Source organism: Urocitellus parryii, chromosome 3 (assembly GCF_045843805.1).
Source record: "Urocitellus parryii isolate mUroPar1 chromosome 3, mUroPar1.hap1, whole genome shotgun sequence".
Lineage (NCBI taxonomy): Eukaryota > Metazoa > Chordata > Mammalia > Rodentia > Sciuridae > Urocitellus > Urocitellus parryii.
The window spans coordinates 651,200-677,147 of record NC_135533.1 but is presented as its reverse complement, the minus strand read 5'-3'; the positions used below and the strand labels follow the sequence as shown (position 1 = coordinate 677,147).

The following is a 25,948-nucleotide window of genomic DNA, read 5'->3' as shown; positions in this document are numbered from 1 at the left end:
GAGGCAGGGGCAGACAGGTCCCGAGCAACTCAGGGAACACAGTTGCAAGGTTAGTGACAATGTGTAAATCCAGATCGCAATCAAAGAATGTGTCAAAATTGGGAGATGCAGCTAAAGCAATATGTAGGGTTAAATTACAGCCTTGGGGCTAGGGTTGTGGCTCCATAGAGCACTTGCCTAGCATGCGTGAGGCACTGGGTTCTATCCTCGGCACCACAATAAATAAATAAACAAACAAATAAATAAATGGCATTGTGTCTACATACAACTAAAAATATTTTCTAAAAAATTAAGTAAATCTAATTTTTTAAAAGAAAGATGGCAAATAAGTTGTTGTTCAACTCAAGAGGTACAAGAGGAAAAACAGATCTAAAGTCGATAGAAAGGGAGGTAAGAATGGAGTTGAATATGACAAACAGAGGAAACAACCATTAATAAAATAGAGAGTTCCTTACAAAGCTAATATGTGGCTTTGTAGCTAGAAAAGGGGAAATGGAACGTTATCAAGAAGCATCTGCAGGGGCTGGGGATGTGGCTCAAGCGGTAGCGCGCTCGCCTGGCATGCGTCCCGCCCGGGTTCGATCCTCAGCACCACATACCAACAAAGATGTTGTGTCCGCCAAGAACTAAAAAATAAATATTAAAAAAATTCTCTCTCTCTCTCTCTCTCTCTCTCTCTCTCTCTCTCTCTCTTTAAAAAGAAGAAGCATCTGCACCTACAGTGGGAACATTCAATACATAGGAGATATTCCCAGAAAATTCAAAAAACTGACAAAATTGATAATTCTCTTCAAGATCCATTTGATAAACATTGGACAGCACAAATTTTAAAAATTCAAAAATTTAAAAAGAATGGGTGTTCAGAATCTCCCTACTCCAAAGGCACAAGGCGAGGCACACTGACGCCCGGGCCCCACCAGATTCCCAAGACAGATGATCACTGTCCCACCAAGCTGTTTCAGAGAGCCCACCTGGGACCGCATCTCCAGGGTTCTGCCTCACTGTGCCCAGGACAGATGCCTCCCTGAGGACCACTGTCTTGAAGAGCCAAACACCCCCATGCCCGCTCACAAATGTCACACACACCAGATGTGCACACACCTATGCATGTGTGCATGTACACTCCTACACAAGTACACACCCCAGAGCACGTGTGTACCTGATCTGGAGGACAGGCCTCCTCACTGCCGTGCTCACTGCCTGGTATGCAGCAGGTACGTGTTTCCAACACTGCCACGTGAGGGGAGCACTGGGCAGCATTTTGTGTATCTAGTGTGTGTTGTCCATGTACGTTGTGTAGTACATGTGCTATGTGTGACTTGTGTTTTGTGTAGTCTACATTTTGTGTTATGTGCATATTATGTAATGTGGAGTGTTGTGGTATACCAAGTGTGTGCTGGCAGGTGTGGCATTATGTCTGTTCTTTTGAGCGTGTGTTGTATGTATTGCTGTGTTGTGTGTGTTGCACACTGTGTGCTGTGCTGTGTCTGCTAGTGTGGCATCTGTGTACTGGGTATGACTTGTGTACTGTGTGTTGTATGAGTATGGCAGTGTGTTGTATATATTGTATGCTGTATGTTGTGTATCGAGTATGTGTGCTGTGTAATTTTGTGCGAGTGTGGTCACAGTTCTCGGGAGACTCTGAACTTGGCTCTCCTGCACTGCAGGATGGCGGGAGCCGAGTGAGCACCTGCCTAGGGACAGCCCTGGCACTGCTGCCTGGCCTGTGGATCCTCAGTGGAGCTGCTGGGGAGGAGGTTAATTCTGGGGGAGGAGAAACCAAGCTGCGGGTCTTGGGAGGAGGCAGGCCTCTGGGCAGAAGTCCTTCCTGCCGGCCTGGTGTCCTGGGCAGGGATGGGGTGCGCTGGTATGGGTGTGGCACAGGGATGGGTGGACACTGTGCCACAGGCTGGTCTTAGGGCTTCTGGGGTGTAGACGTGGCCACTTCTGGCCAGGGTTGGTCCCAATCATTGCACCCCAGACTTCAGTCTCACCTTGTTAAGACACCGCCTGCCCCTCACAAACATGACGTCCGCGCAGAAGCCAGAGGGAGCAGGAGCCACTGACTCCACTTCCACAAAGCTGAGAATGGGATCCAGACACTGGATCGAGCTCCCCCTGGAGGGCCAGGGCACAGGCAGGGACCTGGAGTGCTGGTGTCCCCAGCTTCACCGTGGGGTGGGACAATGAAGGCAGGAGATTTGTGCTGGGATGAGTGGAATAGCCACCAAGAGCACTGGCTCGCTGCATGGTGCACTGTGCAGATGGAGCCACCACGGAGGAACCAGGTGACAGCTCTGACCTCAGGGGGTGGGCAGGAGAGGCACTGGTTCTTGGACATGTGGCCAGGGGCAGGGAAACCAGAGGGTCACTGTGGGGAAGGGGAACAGAGCACAAAGGAAAGAACAGCACTGCTGGCGGGTGAGGCCGAGGCTGCTTGTCCTCGCCTGAGAGGTCCCAGGCTGGGTGCCAGCCCAGGAAGGGTCTCATTTTGCCCTGGGCACTTCCTTTTGGATAAGCAGGGCAGCTATCACACTTTACTGACAGGCACCAGGAGGTGCAGAGAATGACGGCCTGCTCCAGGTCTCACGCGGCAGCCTTGAGGTTTGGACGTGACATGACTCTGCATGTCATGCTTTATGACACTGGACCCCGCCCCCCACCCTCCAGACTACAGCAGACACCATGGAGAGTGCTTCAAGACCATAAATACATGCAAAGACAATGAAGTGAGAGGCACCCTTCAATATTTCTTACAGGGCATGCTGGCCAGTAATAAATTATTTTTATAAAAAAAAATCTGGCCTGGTGTGGTGGTGCATGCTTATAATCCCAGCTACTTGGGAGGCTGAGACAGGAGGATTGCAAGTTCCAGGCCAGCCTGGGCAACTTAGCAAGGCTGCCTCAAAATGATTAAAAAAAAAAGAGGCTGGGAGAGTAGCTCAGAGGTAGAGCACTTTCCTGCAGGCACCAGGTCCTGGTTCCATCACCACCCATGGGTCTGACAGCGCCTTCGTCTTGCTGTCGGGTGAGACGTCCTCCTGGACTCTGCTCCTGGTGGACCCATGGCGACTGACCCGGAAGCAGCCTTCTCGTCCTCAGGGCTGGTAGGAGCCTTCCCTCATAGCTTGACGAGGTGTGCCCAGACAAGGCTCTTTCTAAAGTCTACACTACTTAGAGCTCCTTGAGTTTTCTTAGTGGGTAAAGTTTTCTATCAAATGTGGTTTTGTTCATTATTTCTATTTTTTCTATCTTAAACTTTTTTGGGGTAATTTTTTGTAATCTGGATTTTTGATTTCAACCTTTTGCTCAGTGCTCCTGAAGTATTTCTCCTGGTGCTGCTCTCCTGGCTCCCTCCTCAGACTCCCCTGGGAGTTGGTGCCTGCTCTTTCCTCTGCAGGCTGTGGCTTTGGGCTCCTCAGACACATTATCTCGTGGACTGGTCCTTCTGTCCGTCCAGTGTCTGTTAAGCTCCACTGAAATTCATGTTCTACTTACTGAATCTGAGCCCCAGGAGGTTTCCTGCTGTGCCCGCCTTTGTTGACATGGCTTTGTGAGGCACCCTTCTGACCACCCTTCCAGTTCTTCAGCACAGCACCCTGGATTCCTTTTTTTTTTTTTTAATATTTTTTTTTAGATGTAGATGGACTCAGTGCCTTTTCTTTATTTCTATGTGGTGCTGGGGATCAAACCCAGTGCCTCAGGCACACTAGGCAAGCGCTCTACCCCTGAGCCACAACCCCAATCCCCCCACCTTTAAAAATTTTTTTCCTAGTTATAGATGGACACAATACCTTTATTTTATTTATTCTTATGTGGTGCCGGGGAAGCACCCTGGATTCCTTGGGTGACACAGTTGATCTAGTGTTCTGCTCAAGTCCAACGTCTGGACTTCCTTAGGAGAGTCCCTCCTGCCTTTCTCCCCTCGTGGCTATCTGTGTTTCACTATTTCCTCGCAGGTCTCCTTTAAAGTGTCCATCAGTCTCTTGTTGGTCCCAGTGGTCTCTGGACTCAGGCAGCTGCAGTGTTAATTGCCACTGAGTGGTTCCTTTTTTTTAATTGTTGGACTATGATTATACACAGCCACCGTTTGTTGTGTTTTCGGTGGTGCTGGGGACTGAACCAGGGCCTTGTGGACATGAGGCAAGCACCAACTGAGCTATGTCCCCAGCCCCCAAAGCTACTGTTTCTGACAAACACTCTGGAGAGAGTTTTCCCAGGACCCAGACAGTTTACATAGTAAAAATTCTTTGGAGATGGGACTTTCTGGAGAGCAATAGATCCATTCCTCCCTCCTTCGGTGGCTGCTGGTTTTCACTGATGTGCAGCTTTTTCCATGATATTTTCTAGTAGCCATTAATATTAGCATATAAGACCCACAGACTTGTTTGTACATTTCTTCACTGACCTCTTTATTATTGTTAAATCCAAGAGTTTTCAGATTATTTTCTTGGGTTTTTCAGGCAGACAATCTTGGATCTGAAAGCGACTCTCCCTCATAACAAAAATTTAAAGATAATCTATTCATTTTTAAATCGAATTACCCAAGAGTTCAGAAAACACACGCACGCACACACGCACGCAGACAGACTTCCTGGCTATCTCCCACTTTTTTGCCTCAGCTGTTCCTTTTGGTTTCAACAGTAGCACTGTGCTCACCAGTACATTTCTGTTCCTTTTGGTTTCAACAGTAGCACTATGCTTACCAGTACATTTCTTTCATCCTTACTGAAGGCTGTCAATAGGTTTCTATCTTTCTTTGAATCAAAACTTGTTAAGACAAATGAATGTTATGTTCGGTCTGCCAAACTGTGTACAGCATTTATTCAACAGATATCTGGTGCACTGACTCTGTGCCAAGAATGGCCATGAGGAAAGGATTTCAATGACACTCAAGTGATCCCTGCCCTTGGGAGCTTCCCGCAGGAGAGTCTGCAGTAAACCTCAGGCAGCCGAGTCTGCAACAGGAAGCCGCTTGAGAAGGGAACGGCGATGATCAGGCGCCCTGCGGAACCACAAACTGTCCTTAAGCTGGGAGCTGAAGGGCAGTGAAGCCAGCAGGCCAGTCCCATTCAGGGAGTGTGCCTGGCAGTGGGGGCAGGTGAACTCAGGGGAGGGACCGCCGAGGAAACCGGCTGGGACAGTGGCAGGCCCCAGAGCCCTGTAGTGCTCTGGGTTGTTACTGTGAAGAGCAATGGAGAACAGCAGAGTGGAGGGTTTTGAAAGATCCCTCTGACGGTTGGTGGCAAAGGGAGGGGGAGAGGAGGGGAAAAGGCTGAACCCAGGAGTTGTCAAGAGGAAGGGCTGGGTTTGGGCTGGGGACACTCTAAAGCTGGGGTTCAAGGACTAGACATCTGCCACAGGAGAGAGCAGCGACAGGTGCTGTCCAGACGGACAGCAGGAGACAACACGAGTATCCAGGCAGACGGATGCCACGAGGCAGGTGGACCAACTGGCCTTGAGCTCAGAAGGAAGGTCTGAGTGGTGACAAAGACAGTGTTGAGCATGTGGGGCTCCGTGGCTGAGCCCCTGTCTGGCATATCTAAGGCTCTGGGTCTGATGCCCACAACACAGGAAGAGAGGGAGAGAGAGAGAAAGGCATTATCAAGACGGCAGATGAGCAGTGAGTAAAGAAGCAAACTTACATTCTGAGAAGCGAAGAGAAGACTACCAAGTACCCCTCAGGCCATCCAGTTCTGTGGTCAGGACAGACACCCCAGCACTCCCAAGAGCACTCCAACACCCTTAGCGGCTTCTGTCTCCTGACCGCTTGGTGCTCTGGTTAGAAAGTTCACTCAGGGTCTGCTTTTCCTGCTCGTGACTGCCCTTCAGAAGAGCTGCTTTCCAAACTGAGTCAAATAAACTAGGCAGAGGGGAATCAAACTAGACGGGAATAGGAGGACCAATACCCAGTGATCTGAAAATCAAATCCACGGGGAAGTGAATTCACACGTGTCGGGACTTATTTTCCAAGTTATTTGGTACCGCAGTAACAATTTCATTTCAAAAGACAAAGGAAAAACAAGTCACAAGTGAGATAATGTAAAAGCTTTATTGAATAAATACATGCACTGTCATGTGAAGCTGGTTAAGCAAAAAGGACTTCCTATGGTTTGACAGGCCCTCGCCACCCTCCACCGGGGCAGACCATCCGGCTGGAGCAGAATTCTGCAGCAACCAGAGAATGAACCCACAGCTGCCAGGTCTAGGAGCACTGGCCTTCAGGTCTGGGGCAGGACTGACCTCTCCTCAGAGTGCAGACATAAACTGTGTAAACCACCTCCAAGGCGCTCCTGTTTCAGGCTGGCACTTGTAAACAACACCTTCCCACTTTAAGGCAGGGCATGGGCAAACCACGGGCACAAGCCAAAGGAACTGCACTTCAAATTTCATCTGAGCTAATTCTCCTCCATTGGTTTGGCTTTCCGTAGTCAAATCAATTGTTAGAAACCCAGAGCTAACATTCTGAGGACAACCCAGGTGCCTCCCCGGTCAGACCCTGGGTGTGGAGCCCGCCTTCCCCACGTGCTGTGACAGAGCTGTCAGGGAGACACACACTGCCTGAGGTCTTCCCTTGCCCTTCTCCTGCGCTGGGCACGAAACCCACATGTGGGTAAGCTCTGCACTATAGCCCGGCCCCTTCCTTCCCAGAGGTCTCAGGACCTGCCGGTGGGGACCTCATACCGAAACCCTGGGTAACAGCTCTCCCCACTCACGGCAGCAGAGGGCAGCGTGTCCTGCTGCCCACCTGGCCTCCTCCAGGCTCTCTGCCCTTCACTGCATTCATTTTGCCTAGCTGCTTAAATAAAGCATTTTATTCTATTAAGTGAAGCAATTAAAAGTGCAAAGCCCAGATGTGTAGGACGTTGGTGAAAATTCTGATGCATCTTCCCCTTCACACAGTGGAATAGAAGCCTTCAGTAGACCAAATTTTTCAACAATTAAAAAAAAAATCTTCAAAAAAAACACCTAAATACCAAGAAACAACTAGATATTAATAAGATTTTACTGCTCTCTGGCTACTAAAATACAATTAAATGTTCTGTGTACATATAGGTCACGTGTGTGTGACACATGAACTTCTTCCCAGGACAGTCCTGGTAAGAACTGGGGTGACTGACAGGCTTCAGGGGAAAGTGTCAGCAGACAGGAGGCAGTGGGACTGTACTGGTCCTACGGTGAAAGGCAACGTGAGCCAAAGCTACAGACTCCACTACAAATTCACCGTGGAGAAAAATGTGAGCCATACACGGAAAGAAACTCATGTGGTGGACAGGAGGAGCAGTAACAGTCGGCGTCAGCCACAGGCACTTTGGGATGTCTGGTCGAGCGAGCTCCCGGCCCAGGAAGCACACTGCACACTCTCCCACTGGCACGAGGAGCTCTGCGCGTTCCCACAGCCAGGGCAGCCCTCTCTCCTCCCGTCCTGCCGCCTGGGACAGATGAGCAGCCGCTCTGCACGGTGCACCCTTGGCAGGCCTGCATGACTCACACCACCACAGCCAAGCCTGGGACCAGGCTTGGGAACACGAGAGTCTACAACGTGCTCTGATCACCTAAACAGAAAGGAAGCCCGAATAAGGACTGCACGACAACACCCCATTACTCAGGTCAGCACTGGCACAAAGGGAGGAGCCCCAGGCAGCGCTGGGCCGCACGGCCTCAGCGCGGGCAGTGGGAGAGCTCCCTGGGTCCTGTGGGGCCCTGTGTTCTGGCAGAGTGGCAAAGCTGGGCTCTGCTTCACGTGAACAGGCCAGTCATCAGGCTTTTTCAGTCATCAGCTCCCCACCTGACCCAATGTCCCTCACAACCAGCCTCCATCACCATCTGGGGACCATGACACACAGGGGAAGCCTCACTTTCAGGAAAGCCTCAGGTGTCCATCTTTGCACTGCTGCATGAACCAGCTGCAATAAGCAATTAAACAGACGTCTGTGGACTGCCACAGCTCTCTCCACCTTTTCTGTCACTCGGGCACACAGCACTTCTCCTTACAAGCCCTTCTCTTGACTGCTCAATAGTACATCTTTGTATTTATGAAAACATTGACATTCTGAATACTTTCTTTTATCATTTATAATGGATAATTATCATTTATAATAAAGATACTTGATAATCTTTCTAAATTTTCTTTTTAAAAAGAAACACGACAAAATAGGTCACTGTGAACTTTCTGCTGCAAAGATGAAAATGATTATTTGTCACAAGAATTTAACAAGTTTTAGAAGAAAATATGTATTTCTTTGATCCACTTTCTTCTGAATCCAAGCCAGCATGTAAAGATTATAAAAAATAGAGTCTATTTACACAGCACAGGGCACCTCAGAGGTGGACGAACAAGGCCTGGCCCAGAGGGTCAGCGCTCCCTGGGCAGCAACGCCAGCCCTGCTGCTCGTGGCAGGCCGGGCGAAGCACAGAAGGAACCCAGTACATTCAACGACCATATTGGCCACGTTTGCCTAAAATGTCGACAGTTTTATAAAATCATCAAGGTAGGCATAACTAAGTACATGAAATTATAAAAATAGCATTGGTACGTCTGCAGGAAGGTACGATTGGACAGAGGCAGCAGGCCCCAGGTCACCCTCGTGTCCATGGGGCTACGTAACCAGCTGTGGTCTCACGCCATCCTCGGTGAGGTCGTACCTGGGGAGCACAGAGGCAGGGCACACAGGTCAGGCCCCAGCCAGCACCCAGGACTGCGCCCACTCCACCAGCTCCACCCGGCTGTGGGGGAAGGCCACTCACCACTGGGTCCAGCCCTTGGTGAGCTCTTCAGATGCCAAAGCAACTAGCACCTGTGGGCGAGAAGTGTCTGTGAGCATGGCAGAGAAAGTCCTGCATGCAAGGGCTCCTTCCCGCAGCCAGAAGAGCTGACCGAAGGGGCCTGGCCAGTGTGCCATCAACAGCGTCGTACCTAATGTGGGCTCCCTGTGCTGCACCACCAGTGGTGTCTGCAGTCCAGAGCTCCCTTCCCTAACTTCACCTTCACGTGTACTGGTGGAGAATACGGAACCACATGCAGAAACTAATGTGACCAGGGACAAAGATGGCAAGGAGTTCCGAGATGAAGCCACCACTGGTTGGAAGAGGGACTGTGCAATCAGTTGAGAAGGTGGAGCTGTACAGAACATTTCATTTGTGTTTTTTTTTTTTCATTTTTATTTTGTTTTGAGGTCCTGGAGATTGAACCCAGGGCCTCACACATGCTAGGCAAGTGCTCTGCCTCTGAGCTAATCTCCAGCCATGTTTTCTTTCAGTGTGGTACTGAACAAAAATTTAAAAACTTGAGAACCAACTTTTCTTTAACTGAAGGTTCCTGGTATGACTAATAATCCCATAATTTGAAACTGTAAAGACAATGAGAACAACTTAAAATGCCTTGGAGTGCACTCTATCCTGTGCAGCCCTTCATAGCTGGGGTGTGGTCTCAGACCTGCCCGGGGTGGGGCCTGAGGACCACCAGGCACAGCAACACGCCAGGCTCTGGACACTTACTTTGCCAAGAAGTCCCTTATCTTTGGACAGGAAGCCGCCACTGTTTTTCACTGCCACGTCCAGGGTTCTCCTCTGCACCTCAGGGAGTGACACGCTGAAGTCAAAGCTGAGGGGACACAGGGCCTTACCAACTTTCTCCACACTTCTGTGTGTTTCAGTTAAAATGGCATTTCTGTTTATAAGATCATTCCAAACATTATGCTTCTTTTGTCTTGTAAAATGGGGTTCTCCTATTGGTGCATACCTGACAGCTTCCAACAGTTTAGATCCAGTTCCTGGTATGGAGACAGTGAGCAAGCTGCACCTTTCTTGTGAGCCCACAGATACTGGTACCACCCAGCTTTACTGTTTCCAAACCACCACCAACAGACCCCGAGGCAGGGCCCAACCTAATCATCCTACATGGGTCCTGAGATGCTCTCAGGAAGTCACCTAGCAAGACCCCACACAAGCAGATTACAGCCTGTCAGGTCAGATCACTGCAGGTTTGCAAACATGCGATAATATTATTCAATAATTTTTAAGAAATTGTTTTGGAAAATATAGTTGTTTTCATAAAAATGTTGTTTTTTAAGATGTTATGAGCTTATTACGTTACTATAAAACAATTGCAAAACATGTGGCTTCAAGTCTTCAGTAAGTACCCACAGGCACTGCCCACCATGATGGACCTTCTTCAGGTCTTCAGTAGGTATCCACAGTCACTGCCCACCATAATGAATTTTCTTCAGGGCCTTCAGAAGACCTTTGTTCAGTCCCTAGTCTCCCTACTGGGTGCCTGTGACCTGCGCCTACTGTGCTCAGCATCCAGGTTTCTGCAGGAAACTCCGAATGCTGTGTGCTTATCATAATGGTGCACCCAGGAGAGGTGGGGGTCGAGGCCACACCTCTGCCTTGTGGCCCCTGGCTGTGCAAGCCCTCTCTCATTCCCGCACCTCTGCTCTCTCTTCCCTCCTGAGCTCAGGCTCTATCGTACCTCTGATCGAACACTGGGTTTAATGTCTTCTTGGACACGTGGGTTTTTCTCCTCCCTGACCTCCTCTTGTCTGGCAGTAAATACAGGCGGACGTATGGATCAGAGCCATCTTCTGAGAAGGCAATCAGATTTCTTTTAACACAAACCAAAAAAGACAGGACATCAGAATCGAGGGAAAGAAGAACACCATCACATCCACATTCACTTTTTCCAGTTGTGGGCTCAGTTTGCCTGAAGTAACAAGGACACATCAAGCAGAGCTCCAGGGGTCTGCCTTGCCCACCTTTGCCTGCTGGCCTCTTGCCCCAGCTTCTGTCAGTGGCTTTGCCGGAGGCGACCTTGCCTCTGTGTCCTAGGTCCAGGGTCGGGGGACATTCTGCGTCCCTGCTGTGCTTCTACATATCTTGACATAATACTCCCACTGCTTTACCCACATGAGGAAACGGGAGTTAGCCTCACGGTCAAGCCACCAGACCCTTGTCGGCACAACCCTGAGGGGACCCCTCCCAGTGGCCCCTCTGGCTTTCCTGGTTGGGGACTTGGCTCCACTGCAGACCTTCCCAGGACCTTCTCCAGGAAGCCCTGAGAGGCAGGGTGCCTGCAGACCCGCTCCACAGCCTTTGCTGTTCTGCCTCCCCTGTTCTCTCAGTAGCAAGGACATACCAGGGGCTCTGTGATTACTGAGCCAAACTCCATGCTCCTCACATAATCTTATTTCTAAATGTTACCAATTCTGTCTGTCTAAACTATTACCAACACAGACAAAAATCACATAAAAGGAAAATAATTAGTAATCCCATGCCATCATCCTTATTAAATTAAGTGACACTGTCAACCCCCTTGCACTTCCTCACTTGGTGCATGGGGTCGGGGACAGGTTACATGACCCTCGCCTGCTGTGGGGAAGGAACCAAGCAGTGTTGGGCCCATGGCCGCTGTCTGAAAGAGCTGCACCACACCTGTTGTGAATCACACCTTCGCTGGTTCTTTTGAATTAATACTACTCCTGGAAATTAGTGCAAAAAGTTGTTCAATAAAACCGTTCACTATGGTATGTAATGCAGACATGTCCAACCTCCAGGAACGTCACAAAGTACAGCAGAGCAAGTTCAGAGGTCACTGTAACATTGTGAGCATGACCAGAGTGCAACAGAGATGCTTATGAAACAATGTTGAGAACAGAAAAGGGATGCCTACTAGGACTGCAGCAACAGTGAACGGCAAGCCTGCGATCTCACTACTGGGAGGCCGAGGCAGGAGGACTCAAGTTCAGGCCAGCCTTAGTAACTTAGCGAGACCCTGCCTCAAAATAAAAATAAACGGGGCCGGAGCAGTGGCTCAGTGGTAGAGCACTTGCCTGGTGTGTATGATCCTCAGCACCACATATAAATAAATAAATAAAAGATCCACTGACAAGTATATTTTAAAAATAAATAAACAAGCAAATAAACAAATACATAGCCTGGGCGTGCAGCTCAGTGATAGAACATCCTGAGTTCAAATCCCAGTACCAAAAACAAAAGCAAAGCCCACGAAGGTGGCATGCCTGTGTGTGAGCGAGTGTGTGCGCGGCTGCTGGCATGTTCTGCTGGGGGCAGAATTTTTGGTACTTTTCTCAGAAGGGTCCGTGTGGCTGCATTTTGTTTTGTTTACTCATTCAAACAGCTTATTCTAGGTTGCAAAATTTTGCTGTCAGACTTGGGGTGAACGTTTATTTCTTCCAACACCTCTGTGTTCCCATTTCTCCGTATTCCAGCAACCTAAAAAACTTGTCTTCCAGTTTGCTCAGACTTCTTTTGAGGGAGGGAACAATACGTCTTTTCTCAGCTCTCCCCACACCCACACCACATTCACAGAAGCGAGCATGCAGTGTGTGGCCCAGGCTGCTCCCATCTGGGTGACATGCACCTTGCTGGCAAGCCCTCAGGCTCCACACGGCGTGGAGGGGCAGAAGGGCTGCCAGGTCCACCTCTCTCTGCGGGCAGGTGGGCCTGCCTGCTGCCTCACCTGCAGGAGTGCACCACCACGATGAGCTTGTTCCTCTGGGAGCTGTGCCGGATGGTCAGCTGGATCTGCCCCAGCGGAGACTGCCCCAGGGTCGTCCCACTGTGGGAAGCAGAGCAGAAAGTCACTAGGAGAGCTGTCACTCAAGGGCACTGAGCACAGGCAGGAGAGCTCACCCTCAGGGGCCACCCGCACACGCACAGCCAGCAAGTGCTACTTTACCAGAAGGTTCTTTACACTTACTCAAAGCTAACAGTTTTCAGGTGAGAGCCCACAGTAACCAGGAGACAAACTCCTCTCCCTGTTGAAACACTGGTTGTGTCTTGGTGGGACACAGGCCCTGCCTTCCTTCCCCTCAAGGCCTCTGCTCCAGGTGGGAAGAGACTCCTATCACAGCCACTGCTCCTGCTCAGGGTCGCAGGGGTGGTCAGCTACTCCCCACCGTCATCTAAGAAAAGGTGGCTCCTGGCTTAAAACTCGGTTTCCTTCAGAAAGAGAGCAGGAAGAGTGATTTCTTTTTCCCAAAATAATGGACATGAGAAAGTGCCCAGGAGAAAGTGAGCATGGGCCAAACACAGCCTCACAGATGTAGATTGGCGGACACTGGTGCCTGGTGAGCTCCAGAACCACCGGGGAACAAGCACCTTCCACCTCTGCCTCCCTTCTGTTTTCCCACTACTCAACACCCCTCTCACAATAACAGGAGAAACAATTTCAAAGGTCAGTCCTACTTCTTCCACTTAGGGGAAATGTTAATGTCTGAAGCTTTGATGACTGGTCTGTTTTTCTCCTTTCTGAAGACACCATCAGCAACATCTATGAATCAAGGGGGTTAATACAGTATCCAAAGATAGACACACAGGGACTGGACAGCAGGCATGGGATGCTGACCACACACAGAAGAGCAGTACCTTTGTGTGTTTGTGTGTGTGTGTGTGTGTGTGTGAGAGAGAGAGAGGGGGGGGGAGTGCGCCAGCAAGTGGGAGCACGGTTTTGAAATTTTTAAATTTTGAGACAGAATCTAAGTTGCTGGGCCTGGCCTCAAACTTGTGATCCTCCTGCCTCAGGCTTCCCAGTCACTGGGATAATAGGTAAGTACCACGGGGCCTGGTGACCTGTTCAGTATTTTTGTACCGGGGATTGGACCCAGCAGGGCTGTACCACTGATCTATATTCAGCCCTTTTGTAAATTTTAAGACAGGAGCTAAAGTTGCTGAGGCTGGCCTTGAACTTGTGAGCCCAAGTCCCTGGGACTGCAGACATGTAGCGCAACACCCAGCTAGACAACCTGTTCTTTTACAGTAAAGATAAGCCTTCTGAGCTGGGCACAGTGGCACATGCCTGTAATCCCAGTGGCTCAGGAGGCTGTGGCAGGAAGATTCTGAGTTCAAAACCAGCCTCAGCAAAAGTGAGGTGATAAGTAAATAAAATACAAAATAGGGTTGAGGATGTGGCTCAGTGGTTGAGTGCCTGAGTTCAACCTCTGGTGCCAAAAAAATAAATAAATAAATATAAAAGCCTTTTGCCAAACCTTCCCACTCACCACCCACTAAGTCTCTAAGGTATCTTTTGAGTCTGTCTTCCTGGGATGGGGGGTGGTGCAATAGCTTCATGGCTCTAAGCCTCTTTCCTTTCCCATTTAGAGAACCTCTTACTCTGCCACCTCCTAATCCTTAAATGGTCCTAGAAAAAAATGACAGGTTCTCTTTTTTTAAAAATATCTTTTTTTTTAAGTTGTAGATGGAAACAATACCTTTATTTTATTTATTTTTATGTGGTGCTGAGGATTGAACTCAGTGCCTCACATGTGCTAGGCAATTGCTCCCCCACTGAGCTACACCCCCAGCCCCCCCCCCTTTTTTGAGACAAGGTCTCACTAAATTCCTGAGGCTGGTCTCCAACTTGCCATCCTCCTGCCTTAGCCTCCAAGTCACTGGGATTACAGATGCCTGTCCACACACCCAGCTTGGCAGGCTTTATTTTGAAAGTCAGACACAGTGGGCAAAACGGCAACACCACCTGAAGTTGTTCCAGTGAATTTAAGAAGGCATCTCCCGCCCTGCTGGGTGTGGGACATAAACTCTGTCTGCCTACCCCCCGTGACATGTTGGGTGGGTGCCGAGCTTGATGAACAATCACCCGGGCGCCAGGTATGTGGCACAGTGAGAGCCAGGCAGTGGACATTTACTTTTCGAGCTGTCGCAGCCTTTGCCGCAGCTCCTGGGTGGCGATAGGCAGCGATATGTCTGAGGCTATGCTGGGGGTGGGCTCCTTGACAGATATGTGGCTCGGAGAGGCCAGGAGGCTGGAGGAGCTTCTGCCCAGGTCACGCTGGGCCACAGGGCTGGCCTCAGGGGGCTGGGTCTTCTCTTCTACACCAGGTCTATCACCTGCCCCAGTGACTGGTGTAGACGGGGCCGTGCTGCTCCTGCTGGTGCCTGGAGATGCAGACACCTGAGATTTGACAGGTATTTTCCTCCCTTCTTTGGACACAGAGGGTCGTTTCACTTGAGCTGAATGTTGGTGGTCTGGAGGCCGCTCCTGCTTTTCGAGATGGAGTACCTAAAGGTGGACATAAACAAACACTGAAATCAATGACACTGGTAACCTCTTGGCACTTGGCTGGCTTCAGATGCACTCCTCCACAGATATTTCTTTAAAACCAGCTCAAAATGTTAAAAAAAAAATCTAATCTTTTCTGTTTGGTTATTCAATTATTAAAGTAATACCATATCACAGAAAGTTTAGAAAAGCAAAGTTTAATCAAAACATCACTTGTACAAAACAAACACCAGGTCTGTGTCTTCTCCAGGCTCCCCCACTTGCACTCTTTCCTACTCAACTGTCGACTGTGTCTCACACAGAGCCCACTGAACCTGCCCCGACAGGAGATGAAGGCCCTCATCTGCACGGATAGACTGAACCAGGAAGCCCAGAGAGAGAAACACCCTCCGAACCCTGCTACCTAGCAGGAGCATCCCAGACATGGCACAGAAAGAGAAGGGCAGCCACACCGTTTCTCCTGGGACCTGGGGCTGGCACGTCCCACTGAGCAGTCTCCTCCACCTTGGGGTTATTGAGATGGCTGGAGGATTTTTCCTGCTCTCATGAAATAAAGCTACAGCAAAGGTCTTTATTCCTATGGCCTCCCTGAAATTTTCCCCCGTTTTTTGTAGTTGAACTCAGGGCCTCACGGGTGTTAGGCAACCTCTATCACTGAGCTATATCCCCACCCCTCCCACATTTTGCATTATTATCAAAAGTCAGGTTTCAGGTTCAAAGAGTCCTGGAATTCATGGCATGGGGCTACTGCAGTTCTTCCTGAAAAGGCTATACCAATGCCCAGTGTCTTGGCCAGGTGCAAGGAAACCATTTCTTCTGGACCCTCTACAGACGAAGTCTGTTTTAAAAGCTGGCTCTTGGGGCAGGGGAATAGCTCAGTGGTAGAGTGTGAGAACCTGTGTTCAATCCCCAGTGCCAAAAAAAAAAAAAAAAAAAAAAAAGAAAGAAAAATTGACTTTTCAATTTGTATATTCTTATTACTAAGTTTTGGCATTTCCCCAAATATTTACTGGTTTTATTTTCAAATCTGCCCTATTGCTGGGTTTAAATTCTCTCTCCTGAATAATTCTGAAAATTCGGCCTCAGGAGAGAATTCTGTCAATGCAGAGGCAGCACCTTCTGGACCACAGGGTAAAAACGGCTGGTAGACTCGGCAGAGCACTGTGTGATCCGGGCCGGCCTCACCATCTGCTGCAGCTGTCCTGGGAGTGAGCCCAGTGGGCTCCTAGGACCAAACGAGGGGTCCACTGACCTCAAGCAGCACCTCTGTGGGACCCTGGCCCCGCCTGCCCTGCATCCAGGGCAGCATTTGCCTCGCTGACCAGGACGGGCGAGGCGCTGCCAGCAGATGGCCTCCTCCCACACACCATCTATCACCAAAGGCGGCACGTACCCGGAGGGCGATCTTCATCTTTAAAGTGCTGTTTGGGCCTGAGTTGCTGAGCTGGAACCGCTGGTTAATGGTCATGTCGTCGCTCGTGAGCAGCTGACTGAGCGGGATCCTCAGACCGCCCAGAGAACACTGGTGCTGCTCGTCTTTGACCTGCAGGTTACAGGGCACAACACTGAACCTGGAGGGGAAGGCACAGAAACTACAGAGAGCCCACAGAGTTTAGAAAACACATTAAACAAAGCCCAGACATGTTTGAGCCATATTCTTTCAAGTGATGTCTCCATTTAGAGGCATGGGCTGCAGGAAGGCAAGGTCCTCAGCCCCTGTGAGAAGGCCGATGCGCACGCGCAATGAGGTGTGAGGTCTTCACTGGTGACACTTGGTTGTGCAGTAAATGCACCTCTAGGTTCCTTTCAAGTCTTCCCTATTCAAAGTCTACATGGTTGGTTTGAAAACTGACAATATCTGCTTTAAAGGCCTGGTCATCTGCCGGCCATGGTGGTGCAGCCTACGATCTCAGCCCCTCAGGAGGGTAAGACAGGAGGATCGCAAGTTCAAGGTCAGCCTGGGCAATTTAGTGAGACCTTGTCTTAAAATAAAAAGGACTGAGGGTTGGGGCTGGGGTTGTGGCTCAGTGGTAGAGTCTTTGTTTAGCATGTGCGAGGCATTGGGTTCAATTCTCAGCACCACATATGAATATATGAATAAAATAAAGATCCATCAACAAAACAAAAAAAAGAAGGACTGAAGGCGTAGCTCAGTGTTAGACTGTTCCTGGGTTCAATTCATAGTTATGTGAAAAACAAACTACAAATCTCCAAGCAGAACAAAAAACCTGCTGAACAAATAGTACAATCATCTATTAAAAAATAACCTATGGGAGCTGGGGATGTGGCTCAAGCGGTAGCGCGCTCGCCTGGCATGCGTGCGGCCCGGGTTCGATCCTCAGCACCACATACAAAGACGTTGTGTCTGCTGGAAACTAAAAAATAAATAAATAAAATATTAAATTTCTCTCTCTCTCTAAAAAAAAAAAAACCTATGACCTTTCTCTGATGTTGTAAATGAAAATTAACTTGACATAGACCTAGATGTGAAGTTAGAAATACGACCTCCAGGAGAAGGCAGAGGAGAAACACTTAGAAACAAGGGTGTGGCAATCTTTATTTCTTTATAGGACACGAAGAGCATGAACCAAAAAGAAAAAGGTGAAAAAAATGAACATCAGCAAATTTTGAAGATTCTGCTTTTGCAAAGTCTTTGTTACCAAATGTAAAATCAAGCAAACAGATTGAGAGAAAATATCCACACGACATGTATCCATCAAGGACCTGTTTCCAGAATTCAGCATTAAGAAGACAAGTAACAACAATAAAAGGGCAAAGGAAGTGAGCAGACGTGATGTTACCGTAGAGACACAGAGCCCAGGAACACAGCATGAGGCTCATGCTGCAACGGCCACCCCACACCATTGCAAAGCAGCAGGCCCTTGCCCTGGTCCCTGGGCTCCAAGACCCGTGGGCACCAGAAACCTTAGGCACCACATGTTTTCCTATGCATACACACCTGTGATAAAGTTTAACTGACATATTAGGCACAACAAGAGATGAACAACAATAAAAAATAAAGTAGAACAATCTTTAACAATATGTATAATAAATTATAAGTTATGTGAATGGGTCTCTCACACTTTCAAGATAACTTAACGTGATATATGCATGCTCCCTACTTTATTTTTGGTACTGGGTAGTGAACCTGGGGTGCTCCACCACTAGAGCTATACCCCTACCCCTTTTTAAAAAATTTTAAAATTTTTCAAAAAAATTTAAAGGATCTCATTAAATCTAAGTTGCCCAGCTGGCCTTGAACTTGTGATTCTCCTGCCTCAGCCTCCCAGGATGCTAGGATTTCAGATGTGGCTACACGGCACAGGACTCTCCCTTCGTGATTATGTGGCCTGTGGTTTGGACCAAGGCTGACCATGACTGACTGAAATCACAGAAGTGACCATGATGAGGGGCCTGCTTTACCTCTACCCACTAACCATGGAGCCTTGGCAGCATGTGCAGAAAGAGCACCTGCTGCACACTGCCAGTGGGGACATGAAAGGCACCACCACTATGAAACGTGACTTGGCAGCACTCTAGGAAGGTACATGTGCATCGACCCTCCTACTCCTCAGTACATACCCAACAGCAACAAAGGCATAGGTCCTCACAAAGACTCGCATGCAAAGACTCAGAGCAGATTCATTCGTAATAGGTCTTGGCAGGAAAGGATCCAAACTTTTAACACCCTTGTACTGGACAAGCCAATAGGGATGCTTCCATCCCATGGAATATTACTTATGGAATACTACACCTATCAGTAACAACACAGCAAACCCCAAAATCATTACACAAAACAACAAAACAAAAAGAATGCACTGTGTAACTCTATTCACACAATTCTATAAAATCTAAGCAAGTTACAGTGAGGCCCCAGAAGGCAGATCTGCTTGTGTGTGTATGTGTGTGTGTGTGTGTGTGTGTGTGTGTGTGTGTGTGCGCGCGCACACGCACGCGCGCATCTGACCTGAGTTACAGAGCACCAGGGAGCTTTTCCTGCGGATGGGTACTACAGTCCTTATCTTGATTGTGGTGATGTGTCCATGGGTCTGTATACATCTTCATCTACACCTGCATATTATAACTCATCCAACAGCACAATTTAAATATGTGTAACTTATTGTCAATTCCATTTCAACACATCAGTTAAAAAGTTGCAAACAAAATACCTCAACTTCAAGGTCTTGGCGCTTGGGATTGTGAATGAAGAAGGTGAAGTTCTCCTCCCATACGGGCTCACTGGTTTTGTACCGAATCTGGAAGAAATATATCAATATCAGCTCTGCAATACATTCTGTGGAAAAGGGATCCCAATGTTGTGCTTACTGATTTAATGTGTTCAGAAGCATAGGACGACTTTAATATAATCCTAAGACATATACTAATAGTGCATGTACCATTATATTATTAAGCATAAACAGTATTAAGAACATAGAGGATGGTCCAGAGCTTTCTGAATATGTCAGGAAAATCAGCTGTTTCTAACCTGACCAGTCTGCTCAGTGACCGCGACTTCATCAGCTCAGTGGTACTACACAGAGGTCCACTTAGGGTTTTTTTTTGTGTGCGTGTGTACCAGGGATTGAACCCAAGGGTGCTCAACCACTGAGTGACATCACCAGCCCTTTTTTTTAAATTTTTATTTTGAGAGAGGGTTTCACTAGGTTGCTTACAGCCTCACTAAGTTGCTGAGGCTGGCCTCAAACCTGCCATCCTCCTGTCTCAACCACCACAGGAGCTAGGATTGAAGGTGTACACCACCACACCTGGCAGCAACACCTTCTTTCAATTCTTGAACCTAACTTTATTGGCTTAATTTTAAGAACTATTGGTTATGTTTAAATATTAATAGTGCTCAAAAGAAACTTGGGGAATTTATTCTACGCATACCCATGAAACATCTGTATGGTAATTTTTAATATTATCTTAAAAAGACAAACCACATATTTTTTATTGAATTAAGTAGCTGATTATTTACAAAGTGAATGTTCTAAGGGAAAAAGGGTGCAGGACACCCAGGATGCCTTAGGCGCACAGTGGCGTAGTGACCCCAGAGGCAGCCTGGAGGAGCAGCCCACATGAGGACTTACCTTACTCTCCTGAGCCTTGTGGCCGACGGACATTTGGACAAGAGGATTTGGGTTGCTGTTCATTTTCTTCCCTGACTATCCAAAAACAAAAAGAAACAGACAAAATAAATAGACATAGATTTTGAAACAGGCCTACTAAACATGAAATTTTTGGCTGATGTTGAGAGCCACTTCTACTCATCTCTGACGTTTCAGATAGAAGGAATACACGGGGAAGTTAGCCACAAAACAATTGCTAAGCACACCCTGGGCCATGACTGCTCCAACCACAAAGTGAACTAAAACACTGACATTCATGTACAACTCTTTTTTTGTTGTTGTTTTTGAGATAGGATTTTTTTTTTTTTTTTTTTTTGGTGATGCCCAAGCCCAAGCAATCCTCCTGCCTCAGCTTCCTGAGCTGCTGGGATGTGGGTGCATGCCACTACACCAGCTGCACCTAATTTTTACATGTTAAAAGTTTTTTTTTTTTTAATTTTTAAAGCAAGCTTCTTTGTGAAAATTAAATTTTTAAAAATATTAATTTAATTTAGTTGTAGTTAGATCCAATACCTTTATTTTATTCGTTTTTATGTGGTGCTGAGGATTAAATCCAGGGCCTCACACGCACTAAGCGCACACTCTACCGCTGAGCTACAACCCCAGCCCCGAAATTTAAATTAAAAAAAAAAAATCTTTAATCACTGTTGTCGTGTATTTAAAAAAAATAATAAAATCAATAAAAAAGAAAAAAATCTTTAATGTTAACTACAGTTCTCAAAAGTTGATAACACAAATATTTAAAGTGCAATGAATGGAAACCAAAAAACATGAGAAAAGACAAATGTAAAAGAATGGTACTTCAGAACACCCCTGGTTGGAGTGAGAGAATGCCATGGAGAGGCACAGCTTCACGTTTTTAACTGAGCATGCTCCGTTCAAATACACACAGCTGTCAGACATCAACTCTTGCTTACCAGGTGCTAAGGAATTTTGACTAGGAGAACAAATGTCAGCTTAGAACCATTAAATTCAGCAGATATAAATATAATGGGAAAATTCAGGAAAGAAAAAAAATGGCAAGCACATTAGCACAGACAATTGATAAAGGAAAACATAGTAAGACAAGAGGTATGTGTTCTGAGGTTTATTTTCAACTTAGCCCCACAGGGAGATGCTATTAAGATTTGTTAGTGGAAATTAACTAGAAGGTCACAAAAGTGCTTTTAGTTTAGTAATTCTGAGTCAATCCTCAACACTGCAGCCATGAGAAACAGGTATCAAAATCATAATTGTTGGAAATAATATTCCTAGCCAAGATCCGCTGTGATAATCTATTTTCTGGTTCATCTTTCTGATGTGCATGCATTCAGAAAAATGAAATAAACACTGTGAAAAATAAATGTCCAAGGCCACAGAAGACCGTGGTGGAGGACAATGACTCAGCTGCTCAGCTGTTTCTCCTTCCACTACAGACCCCAGGAGCCAGCTCTACACTCATCCTCTGTGACCAGCTCTCCCTTCCATAGCTCCCCGGCAGCTGGGCACAGAAAGGCAACTGGTTCTGGCCCCAAGGAGGGTGAGTCTTTGCCAGCCCCCCCCCCCCCCCCCCGCAAGAGGTGGGAGCCAGGAACGAAGGTCCTGAGTGAGCCATCACTGCGTTAGGTCCTTAACACAGAAGCTGAGCCGATTCTTAACTGATACCAATTCTTCCTCACTGAAATAGGCCATCCATTCAAGTATCTTACAATTTTAAGACACACTTCCCCCTTCCCTTTCTAAGGTCTCTGAAAACAGAATGAGACTCGCCATTACTAGCTTTGCATGCCTGCTCTTGGGCAGTCTGCAGCAGTAAGGCAGCTGGCACTGCTCTGGCCACGTTACTGTGCTTCCATCTTCCTTTCGGAGATGCACGTGAGTGACAGACAGTAAAAATCTGTCTAACCTAAATCTAAAAAATTTTATAAGTATAAAACAAACACTATCAAAACACAACTGGCATTTTGTAATCTCCCTTAGTGGTACATAAAATAGCAGTGGATCTTTTTTTTTTGGTACAGGGGACTGAACCCAGGAGTGCTCAACTACTGAGCCACACTGCCAATCCTTTTAATTTTGTCACAGGGTCTTGCTAAGTTGCTTAGGGCCTAAGTTGCTAAGACTGGCTTTGAGCTTGTGATCCTCCTGCCTCAGCCTCCCAAACCTCTGGGATTACAGATGTGCACCCCTGCACCCTCCCAGCAGCAGTGTTATCTAAAGATGGATGGTTAGGTTATGTGAAAAAAAAGTTAAATCACTTACTAACTTTTAGACCATGACACTATATTCAAAATACATTAGCATAATTCAAAGTCACAAACTGAATGAAATATGAGCTGCTGAGTCAGACTGCCTCGAGTTTCAATCTCAGTTCTGCCTCCTGACCCTTGAAACCTTGTTTCCATGACTATCACATGGGCACAATGCTATCTTCAGAAACTTGGTGGAAGGCTTTATTAAATGGGTTAATGTGATAACAGGATAATGATAATACATCTATTTCTACCTGAGGATCTCTCATATGCCCTGTGTTAACCTCCTCAGCAAGCCAAAGGAGAAGATACACTTACACCCCAAGTACAGCAGAGTGAAGCCCACACCCCTGACTCTAAGCCCACCTTGCTGAGCACTGCACTGCTGGCCAATGGCCTTCCTCAGCAGAGCACAGGAGAGCAGTGCTGACCCCAGCTCCCCAGCGGCCTGTGGGGACAGGCTTCACCACGTGCTGACGGCACACACAGGCTGCTCTCACCACCCATGTGTCCCTCTTCAGTGTAGGTCAACAGACATGAAGAAGCAGATTTTTGCCTGTGTCCTGCTGCAAGCTCACTCATTTTTCTGAAGGAAACAACCATTCCTGTTTCTTTGGGAATTTTCTTAAAAGAATGATTTCTAAAATTTCCCCACTCCAAATATGTAAGCCTAAAATGTTCAGAGAAATTAGAGAGAAAAAACCCAAAACAATATAAGTCATAGAAACGTGCTAACAATTTAGCTGCAGACACACGCTACCATGTCTTAGCAGTGGAGCTTAGTTTCCAATATACCTCGTTTAATGAATTCAAAGCTCTTGGAAAGATCTATCACCCAGACCCGCAGCACCAAAGCCGTGAGGCTTTGAGAGACCCTACTCAACATATTGGAAGAGGCGATTTCTTAAAAACATATTTACAATTCGCAAGGCGTGTCTTTAAATCACAGTCTAACATTTGGTTGAGATTTTTAAGTAGAACTTCTAAATTACCATTTTCAAAAATTCAAATCCAAATGAAACACAGATGTTTAAACTGCCCTAGAGGGAGCTGCTCCAGGCCAGGAGGAAAGACACTGTGTCATATTGGAGCTTTATAAAATTACCTTCCCAGTTGCTGTGTTTCCACCTACCACTTCTCAGATAACAGCAGGCTCTCTTCCACAGGATGACCAACCATGGGCTGGCAGGGAGGCAGCCTGCCACGCCTCTCGAGCTCAAGTATCATCTCTTTCAATATGCCTCGTTACTTACGCTGCACCCTCGAGGGAACACTTGGTTTACCTTTAGCGCTCTCTGAACGGCAGCCTTCTTCAAGACACCAGGGTTAAAGTCTAATGGATTATTCTTTCAGGTCAGAAGAAAATGAATACACCAAGGGTTAATAAAACGTGCAATGAGGAGCTTATGGAAGGTTAATGACACGAACATCTAGGAGAGTAAACACAAACTTAAGCAAAACCCCCAACCATAGGATTCTTTATGCCCAAGATTTCACCTTAGAGGCTTTCAAAATATATTTCAAGTCCTCCACAATCCTTTATTCTCCTAACACCTGTCCTTTGGGACTTGAAAAATTCAAGAGAGATTTTTAGGTAGGGTTCTGTTTGTTATCATCTGCCTGAGTAAACTCTTAAAATCTTGAGCACTAAGTACACAATGATGGGCCATGCTGCACAAACCTCTCGAGCCTGGGAGCCCTGGCCCTCGAGGGTAAGGACTGATGACTCCAGATTTCAGAGACTTTTCCTGATGCTCACACTGGGCAAATGTAGCTGAGACAAATGTGATCATTATTCCAACATGCATCAGTTACAGGGCAACAAGGAGAGCCGCTGTGATGTGGGGCCAGGGGTGCAGGAGGAGCTGTGTGGAATTGTGGAAAGCTGCAGTCCTGGATGTGAGAGAGACCAAGTCACTGAAATGCTTTGGGAAGGTGTCCAGGCCTAAGGCTTAGGAGTCAGGCATCACTCCCCCTGGGTCTCCCCATCAACTGAGGCAGCAGCAGCAACTGGACTTTTTGTTTAAAGGAGAGCCAAGAAAAGCACCCTCGCCAGGGTCTGAGCAGTGGTGGCTATTATGCTGCACCGTTGTATTCAGGGCAGGCACTGTAGAAATACCACCTGTCTCAGATACACTCCACAGGTGGAATCATGAGCCCATAACCCTGCTGAAGCGATAGCTCTGCTACTCCCAATCCTGTGGTAATCTCGGTCATTATGTCCTCTGTGCTGTCTCATCTCCAATCTGTAAAACATCATCAACAGTCTAGGGGCTAGATGAGGTGTGCGTGTAGGGCCCCTCCTGCCCTGCTTGGCTCCTAGCAAGTGCTCAATAACACAAGCTACGGTGTACGCTTGACTCCTGAATGCTGGCCACCACGGTCAGAGCTCAAGTGCAGCACATGATGGAGAGGAAGAGCAGGGCATGTTCTAGAAGCTTCCATGAGGGCGAGGTTGTGCCAGCGTGCAGGAAAGCTGCTGCTTTCAGTTCCGGGTGGGGAGTGGGGTGAAATGGCTGAGGAGGGAAGGCAGGCAGCAGGGGCCGCCTGGAGCTTTACTAGTTCCCATGGCAGCCTGTCGGAGAAGACCCAGAGAGCAGACCTGGCATCACGCTGGACACCAGCAGGTGACAAAGTGTTCCCATTTGCATCATGGAATAGCCTGTGGTGCATATATCCTAACAGAACAGCACAGTTGTCATGTGGGGGAACCTGACTGAGAACCCAGCAATGTCAGAGGCGAAATACTAAAAAACAATGTAAAAAACCTGGCTCATCTCCTTTTTGCAGAAGCAGGCAGCTGTAGAATGGGAAAAGCAATTTGGAAAAGCTGCTGGAGACAGAATCCACACAGCACAGCTACTTGGTCATCACTAAGAAACGCCAGAAGCAAAGGACTGCTTCTGAAACAACAAGAGCACGTGCCACTGGCCTCCTGGCCGTGAACAGGGGAGCGTGGACAGAGCTGGGAGGGCCACAGTATCCACCTATGGGTGCGACTCAGGCTTTTGGCTTTCCTCATCTGTAAAATGGGGGCCAAATATCTGTCCTTTAGGTATTGTCCTGCAACCTTCTCTTTTTTTTTTAATATTTATTTTTTTAGCTATAGGTGGACACAATATCTTTATTTTTTATTTTTATGTGGTGCTGAGGATGGAACCTGGTGCCTCACGCATGGTATGCGAGCGAAGCTGAGGATGCATGTGGAAAGGCTCTGGAAACAGAAATTCCGTCTCCGGAGAACACAAAGCACTGTCACTGTAAGATTCAGGGGCAAACGGACTCTGGGACCCTGCCAGCCACAGAGTTCAGTCTGACGGGCGACTCTCTAGACTAACAGGTCAGTAGTGGTTTTCTGTGCCCCTAGCAAGTGAGACCGGATCCCAACTAAGAGTACCTACCCAGAACGCACCCAGTGAAGGTCCCACCCATGTGGCATGGTAACAGACGTAATGAGACCAAGACAAAAAGTGCATAGTTATCCACTCTAAGAAAGCCTTCGAATTCCTTAAAAGGATCTGAACAGTGACCTCAAAGTGGTTTTCTTC

The 25,948-nt window shown here is 47.6% G+C and overlaps 1 protein-coding gene across 4 annotated transcripts in view; it reads right to left on the bottom strand.

The window, feature by feature from the left end:
* Positions 1–6,033: 6,033 nt before the first annotated feature.
* Esyt2 (extended synaptotagmin 2) overlaps positions 6,034–25,948 on the bottom strand; it is a 77,432-nt gene continuing 57,517 nt past the window's right edge. For all 4 annotated transcript variants that reach the window (XM_026380005.2, XM_026380002.2, XM_026380004.2 and 1 more), the window contains 9 exons: positions 20,131–20,205; positions 19,210–19,296; positions 16,434–16,583; positions 14,667–15,040; positions 12,482–12,580; positions 10,475–10,606; positions 9,499–9,604; positions 8,749–8,798; positions 6,034–8,646 (listed from right to left, as the gene is read on the bottom strand). In XM_026380005.2, coding sequence (XP_026235790.2) covers positions 8,601–8,646; positions 8,749–8,798; positions 9,499–9,604; positions 10,475–10,606; positions 12,482–12,580; positions 14,667–15,040; positions 16,434–16,583; positions 19,210–19,296; positions 20,131–20,205 — 1,119 coding nt within the window. In that variant the 3' untranslated portion in view covers positions 6,034–8,600. The remainder of the gene's footprint in view (positions 8,647–8,748; positions 8,799–9,498; positions 9,605–10,474; positions 10,607–12,481; positions 12,581–14,666; positions 15,041–16,433; positions 16,584–19,209; positions 19,297–20,130; positions 20,206–25,948) is intronic.